The sequence below is a fragment of the Crotalus tigris genome, unplaced genomic scaffold (assembly GCF_016545835.1).
Source record: "Crotalus tigris isolate CLP2741 ecotype Arizona unplaced genomic scaffold, ASM1654583v1 scf7180000018306.2785112, whole genome shotgun sequence".
NCBI classification, from domain to species: Eukaryota; Metazoa; Chordata; class Lepidosauria; order Squamata; family Viperidae; genus Crotalus; species Crotalus tigris.
Genome location: NW_024096934.1, coordinates 2,626,230 through 2,634,186, shown reverse-complemented (window position 1 = coordinate 2,634,186; position 7,957 = coordinate 2,626,230). Strand labels below are relative to the sequence as shown.

Below are 7,957 nucleotides of genomic sequence, written 5' to 3'. Positions count from 1 at the left end.
TCGCCTGCAACTATACCACAGACATGATACAGGGAAAGAAAGGAGTGGAGATGGATAGATCTCTTTCAGCTCAGTTTTCAATAATATCAGCCATTGTGAGAGCTGAATGTCCTTCTAAGATAGCCACTAGATCTAGGATTCCCTGACACTGGTTCACCAAGGCTTGTGTGAATACAGTTAAAACATGTTAATTGTACTACACTTTCTCCTTCTGACAGTTGGCTTTGCATGCCTTCCAACTAAAGTATCTAGAGCTACATCACGCTGCTGTGTTATTTCAGAAGAGCTATTCATATTTAAAAGAAAAAGAATAAGACTTGGTGGCCATCACAAATGGGACCCTGATGTGTTCAGAGAGAATGAATCAAGAACAATTTAAGAAGAGCAAGATTTCCCTCAGCTTAATGCAGGATAAATCTGGTCATCTCGTCTTTGAAAAAAGCAAAAATATTTAAAATGAAAATGAAGCCACACAAACTACAGAGATGTAATGCAACTTTTTGTTTATTTTTTAATCATTCAATTTAAAGCATGTGGTAGAGGAATTATGGCTGGCTTACATAAAATTTAGGATATTCGGAGTTTTGGTTTTATGCTGGCTGGGATAAAGAGAGAAAAAGAGGAAAGCAGGGCAAATATCTAGGTAGGTTACAGTGGTAGAAATTGAGCACAGATCATGAAAAAGAGTGCTAGAAATGAGCCTCAGGATCAGCAGAAAATGAGATCTTTTCCATGGAAGAGCAGCCATCTTGAGGGAGACTCAATCCAATCAATTCATATCATCTTCAAATACTGTTAAATCTGTCCTTCCTCGTAATGCACAGGGAATCCGTTCTCACAAGCAATGATATATCTGGGCAAAGTGTTTTCCCTGTAATCACAAGGAGGATTGGTGGATGATCCTTTCATCCTGCAGGTGGTGACCCTAGGAAGGAGGCAATGGGAAAGCACTTCTAAAAAACTTGCCAAGAAAACTGCATGGATTTGCCCCGCAAGAATTGGACACAACCGAACAATGCAAAAAAGGAACATTATAGAACAGTGGTTCTCAACCTTTTTAATGCCGCGACCCCCAACCGGTCGTAAGTCGAGGACTTCTCAACCGGTTGTAAGTTGAGGACTACTCAACTGGTGCAGCACCGTTTGCAGAATGGGACTTTTGGCGGGCTCAGCAGGGCAGAGACAGCCTGGACAATTCCTATTGGCTTTTGAAAGCCAATAGAATTAGACTCTATTCAAGAGAGTCTATTCTATTGGCTTTCAAAAGCCAATAGAATAAAAGGGAGTAGCACAGCTAAGGAAAAGGGGGGAAAAATGGCGGACTACGTTGTTTGGCGACCCCCGTGAAATGGTCGTTCGACCCCAAATGGGGTCCCAACCCACAGGTTGAGAACCACTGTTATAGAACAATATCTTTTTTTCTTAGAATGCTCTCTCTCTCTCTCTCTCTTTCTCTCTCTCTCTCTCTCTCTCTCTCTCTCTCTCTCTCTCTCTCTCTCACTCACTCACCCAGACACAGACACACAGACACAAACACAGACACACACATCTGGACATTTTGGAGTGCTCTTCAAAAAGGGTTTTGCTTTCTTGACCTTGATCTTTATTTAGAAGTACAAGTGGCTTACAATAAATACATGCACATCTGGATTTCCAATGTGATTGGTAATGATTTATTTTATATAAAGAGGAGAAAGAGAAAGATAGAGAACACAAAAGGATGGAGTTTCCAACAGGACAAGCCAATGGTGCTTTCACTGTTTGCCCCCTACCCCTATGGAAAACTCTAACTTTGAATACATTCATATCATGTTATAGAGATATATATCACTAACATTTATACTAGATTTCTGGATAGGAAAATGATCGAGAAATGAAGAATCTAAGGGAAAAAAATTAATTCAGTTTTCCAAACAGTCATTTGGTTGCTAGTTCCAATAATAAAAGAGTTGTTTATCTATAGAAAATATAACCTTTTCTTCAGTCCATGATAGATGATGGAGAAAATGCATCTTTTATATCTACTCTGACAAAAGGGCAAAGCTAGGTGTCCTTCTCCAGATTATATTTATTCCATTACTATCAACTATGGCAGGACAGAGGCAGACCTGGCATCAGTTTGGATCAGAGGGGTGAAAAAAATCACCAGGACCCAGATTAGGCACTACCACCATGTGCATTTCTGCAGAATGCATATAAAACGATGTTACATCTTAATGTTCTAACCTTCTGAGGAAACCTAGGGACGAAAGAGATAGTGGGAACAGGAGTAAGAAATTGGAGCACAATAGAAACATTTGTTGTGCGTTTAGCCTGAAATTCCTTCTCAACACAGATATGAAAGACATTAGGATGTTGCCCTAATGTGCACTATAGAATTAAATCTAGCTTTCCCAAATTTGTCTTGTTAGTGTAAACCTACCTAAAGCTACCTAACACCCTCTGTAACCTAGTTAATCATATCTAAACCTAAACCTCTCTGTTTAAATTACTTCCTGGATGGTATGAATGTTTCCTCATCTCCATTACCCAGAAAATGTGTTTCTGTAATAAACCTCTTGTGACTGTGTTGTGGGACTGGTTGGTTGGTTTTGTGATTCTCTTTGTATGCATGATTCTACTTTCCTCATTAAACCAGAGCAACTGATGTCTAAAAAACAACCTGTTGGTGATTGGGGTTCACTGGAATTTTCTCAACATCCTTTTGGTTAGCTAATAACATGCTGGTCCGTTGGAAACCGTTATGACCACATGCGTGCTTTTTCATAACTTTAAAATCCAGGGGAATGGAGGAATCATGTTGAGGTGAAGAAATTAGTGCTGTGCTGTGCAGTGCATGTACAAAACCCTACAACAGACATGAAAAATAAGGTTGCAACAAACTCTGGAGATGCCTAACTTTAATTTGATGCTGTTAAAAATGTTATTTATACTCCTTTCAAGGTCTCGTGGTAATATTTTCTAGACACTCATCAGTTGGGGGAACATTAACATGATTCCTATATTTTTTTAAAAAATCACTAAAAGTAGCCTTATTGAAGTTGGTAATTAATAAACTATTGCATGTGGAGAAGGCAGTTTAGAGATAAGCCATACAAGTTAGGTGCATGAATTTATAGCTGGCAGAGTGGCAAGTGGATACCTGGGGAAAGATAAGACTGCTTTGTAAATAAATGAAGGTATCATGATCCCTGACAGAAAGAAGAACTGTTATGGTGAAAAGACAGAAAAAAGAAACTCAGGATTTAAAACTGAATAGATGAGAGAGAGAGAGAGAGAGAGAGAGAGAGAGAGAGAGAGAGAGATGATGGAGGGATGGATGATAGATAGATAGATAGATAGATAGATAGATAGATAGATAGATAGATAGATAGATAGATAGATAGATAGATGCATACATACAGGTAGGCATACAGGCAGGCTGGCTGGTTCTTAGTCTCTAGGAATCAATCTATCATTATTATTAGAACTATCTTCTATCTGTAATAAACATGTGCCTAGACCAACTATGTCAAGAACTCCAGTTCATAGCATTTGCAAGAGAAGTCAGTGTTCAACAATGGCAAGATAATATAGTGGTTAGATGTCACATATCACGGTGTTCCATTGACCAACTTGCTGAGGTTGACTCTTTCTCCCCTCCTCACTCCCACACCACATCTACTGTATGTATGAGTACAGTTTTGTGTTCCTACATAGGGAGACATATTGCATTAACTGTTGAACTGACATCCAGGAATATATTGCATTGAACATTTGATTATACTCTATGTAAATGATAGATGGATAGATAATGGATTAGATGTGTTAGAAAAATTCCTCAGCAGTGACACTGTAGAAAGTGTCCGCTATTTTAAGATCAAGGTTAAAATGGTTTAATATGAAATAAAATCAACTCATATAAAACATGTTTGACTCCTGCTCAGATTAAAAAATGCCACTGGGTCAAGAAGAGCCTGTCTCTACTCCAACTTAGTTTTTCATCAGATATCCACACTTATAAGACATATGGTAATAATAAATTTTTCATTGAAGAAACAGTTGGAAGCACATGGATAGGCTTGTTAAGTAAAAGTGGCTTCAACATGAAAGCTGGTTGGACATAAAAAATATTTTATATACAGTATACTATACAGAAATGTTGATGGGATGTATTTGAAAACATCTAGGTAGACTGTCGGAATCCAATTATATTTCATCTCTACTATCGACTATGGAAAACCCCATTTCTGCCCTCTCTGGATTCTGTCATACGATGAAGGGAAAGGGGGGTGAACAAAGGGGTTTTATGGCCCTCACTTCCTTCGGTACAACTTCAAAAGGGACTGAATGTGGATACCACCAAAAGGACTACGCATAACAATGGAGCCATCAGCTTTCATCTACTCCCCTCTGAAGTCTCCCTTCTGCAGGCAGTGAGGAAAAGGGGATGGAAATGTAATGCCTGGGATTGTCACTGGAAGGATGGTGGGGTGGGGTGGGGTTGCTGGGAACCCCTTAAAACCTTGAACCATAGGGCTTGGCCCCAAAGTCCTGTCTAGAACGCCTGCAACCATTTTCTCTTAATAAAGGATGCCTGTTGAAAGAAATATTTCAAGAGTTCTGTCTTCTTAAGATGCAAAGTGGGTGGGTCCTTACATAGACAAAATACTGATCTGATCATTACAAAAGAAACTTTTTCTCTGAAACCTAGAAAATGAGAGGATTTCAGAGGGTAGGAGGTGAAAATAGAGGAAAGTACTAATACTGCAGAGCAGGGATTGAAATCGTAAGAACTTTACTCCTCTCTTAATGGACGCTAATTTTGCAGCTACTGAAGAATTGTTTCAGAATCTGAACTTTATTTTTTGATAGTGGCAATCTCTGCAATCTAAGCATTTATGTATAAAGACACCAGAAATGGGAGCAGGTTGACATGAGCAAAAAATAAGGAGAGCTTCATGCACACTGAATCTGCTTGTCATTGCTTTGTAAAAAGCAAACCCATCTCAGATGCTTTGTTGTTCTCCATTGAAGAGTAACGGGAAAAACAGACCTCCAGTGAAACTCCATTCTTAGTTACTTGTTTTGCTCATTTTGTGAGGTCAGAGAACATCCAAGCCACACAAACTTCTTTTTTTAAAAAAAAAGTTTTTTATTTATAATACAGCTAAAAACAAAGATGGATATAATGTGACATTCCAGAATAAATATTCCTAACAATTTGTTCCTCTTAATACATATAATTAATACATAATTCTTGATCTCTATATAAACATATTCTTCTATACAATACAGTTATATATACAGTTATATATAATTCTATCTTAATGCTAATTTAAAACCCAAGCAGTTCTCCTTGATTCACACCAGTAATAAAATTTTTCCCAGATTTTGAAATAGTCTGATTCTGTCTTATCCTTCATCTCCATTGTGAGCCTATCCATTTCAGCACATCATAAAATTTTTTATATAATCTCTTTTTCTGTTGGGATTCCTTTATTCCTCCAGTTTTGAGCATACACCAATCTAGCAGCCGTGAGAATGTGTAACATCAAATAAAACACTCCTTTGTTGCATTTCTGCGTGGTTATGCCTAGTAAAAAGAGTTCTGGTTTTAACTCTACCACTAACTTTAATACTTCTTCCAGCCATTTTTTAATCTTATTCCAAAAGTCACGGGCTTGTGGGCACTCCCACCACATATGATAGTATGTCCCTTTTGCCAATTTACATTTCCAACATTTGGAAGAAACATTTGGACCCATTTTGGCTAATCTTATGGGTGGGAGATGCCACCTGTAGAACATTTTGTAGAAATTTTCCTTGTAAGAGGTGGCCAGAGTAAGCTTCCTGTTTCTTACCCATAATTCTTGCCAGATGTGCAGATCAAAATTGAGATCAAAATCCCTGCTCCACGCTAACATGGCCTCTTTTATCTGTTCCTCATACATTGCCTGATCTAACAAATAATGATATAGTTTTTTAATCATTTTATCCTCCGTGCCTAATAATATTTTGTCCAGCCCAATTGGTTCTAATTTTATACCTAACTCTTTTTTATCTTTCCAATATCTTGCCTGTAATTGAAGGTATGCCACCATTGTAATTCTATCCCTTCATCTTGAAGAATTTTCCTGGGTTTCAATTACCCTCTCTCGTCTAGGATATTTTTGTATGTTATAATCTTTCCCAGTTGGATAAACTTTGGATATACATGCATGTTTAACGATGAGATCCAACTGGGAACCTGGGTATAATTTGATTGCCAGATTTTAACCCATATATCAATTAAAGCTTGTCTGATATAGTGCCTTCGGAAATATTTACAAGCCACACAAACTTCTGAAGAGGCTCCAAAGACTGAAGTCAGAGACTGGAGAAAACACATCACACAATTAGGAATCAAAGATTAATTTTGCACAGAATTGGAAGAGACCTCGGAGGTTCTTTAGTCCACTCTCTTCCCAAGCAGGAGATCCTATACCATTCCAGACAAATGACTGTCCAATGTCTTCTTAAAAACCTCCACCCAAAATTTCTGAAGGCAAGCCATTCTGCTGATTAATTGATCTCACTGTAAGGAAATTTCTCCTTAGTTCCAGGTGGATCTCTCCTTGATAAGCTTCCATCCGTTACTTTTTTTCCTGCTTTCAGGAGCTGACACAGAGGAATCAACAGAAGAGTTGACACCTCATGCTAATCAGATGATTCACCTTCATGCACCATTGCAAAATCTCCTTCCTCATAGTGTATAGGTTTTCCATCCAAGCATGCAACAACTATGTTTTTGGGTGAAAGATTTTCTTTGTAGTTACAAGGCGCTCGAGGGTTGGAACCTCTCAAAGTGCAGGTGGTGACTGTAAATATCTTTATGCTATGGCGTAGCTCATGCCCATAAAACACCCCTTTTCTGTCACACACGTCAATGATGTAGGCCTTGGTGTCATGTATAAAGGTATTAACTTGCTTGCATTTGGGCCTGGTCATTCCCCGGTTTTGCATCATGGCATTGCAATAGTGGTTTCCAACGAGGCTCCTAGGGAAGTCATAGTGCTTCATGAGAAAGTCCTCATAGCTAAAGGCAAAGGATCCCAGGATGAATTCAGTTGTTAGGAGGAGAAGCAGAGTGTGGAAGGATTCTTTGAAAGGCATCATTGTCTCTGCATCAGCTGAAACAAGGAATGGTTGAATGGTTCAGTTTGGGATATTTGGAATGGCAGTATAGATTTGCACCTTCAGTTTTTTTAGTTGCCTCGTCTATAAGAGACATTCACTTATTATGTGCAGGCATTGGGAGTACCAGCAAAGGAGAATATTTATAGCTCAGGTTTGAAATGTGCGCTTTTTGGCGCTCTCTGAGCTTGATTGTTTTCTTGCGGACATTTCAGTAACAAACTAGGTCACATCATCAGTGCTAGTAAGATTTACATCGGACCAACAACCAAGAAGTAAACAATATCCCAATCAAGGAACTTCCAAACAAGCTGACAATAAAACAGCATAGCCAAAGAACCTCTAAGACCACCCCCTCAACAGTGACAAGGAATGCACTAGAATATAAATGTAGATGAACCCTACCCCTTACTTAGCAGTGATGATGTTACCTAGTTTGAATAATGAAATGCCTGGCAGAGTGCAGGAGAAGAGTCTTTTCTGTTGTGGCTCCACTCTCTGGAATATTCTCCATTTGGATGTGAGACCCTCCTCCACAATCCTGGCCTTCCAGAAAAGCCTAAAAGGTTGACCTGGACTCCAGGTTATGTTGGGGGTGACTGACTGGGTGGAGAAGATCTCTATTCACAGGCCACCCATCATGTTGGTTTTTAGCTTTTCTATTCAATTTTTCTAATTTTAATTGCTTTCTAATATATTTTAATCTTTTATTATATTGTAAGCAACCCAGAGTTGCTGTATCAATGAGATGGGTGGATAGACATTTAATAACTAACTAAAACTAACTAACTAACTAACTAAC

General features: G+C 38.5%; 1 protein-coding gene across 1 annotated transcript; it reads right to left on the bottom strand.

Annotated features, from left to right (window-relative positions):
* Positions 1 to 795: 795 nt before the first annotated feature.
* Positions 796 to 7,137, bottom strand: LOC120311041 (ribonuclease-like). Its single transcript, XM_039350157.1, has 2 exons — positions 6,819 to 7,137; positions 796 to 902 (listed from the first exon to the last, which is right to left on the bottom strand). Exons 1-2 carry the CDS (start codon positions 7,135 to 7,137, stop codon positions 796 to 798), a joined length of 426 nt encoding a protein of 141 aa, XP_039206091.1.
* Positions 7,138 to 7,957: the final 820 nt, after the last annotated feature.

Excerpts from the sequence above, each read along its gene's own strand:
- LOC120311041 (XM_039350157.1), bottom strand. The coding sequence starts at position 7,137 with ATGATGCCTTTCAAAGAATCCTTCCACACTCTGCTTCTCCTCCTAACA. Across the intron at positions 903-6,818 it reads CACCACCTGCACTTTGAGAG|GATCATCCACCAATCCTCCT; the intron begins GTTCCAACCCTC and ends GCAGGATGAAAG.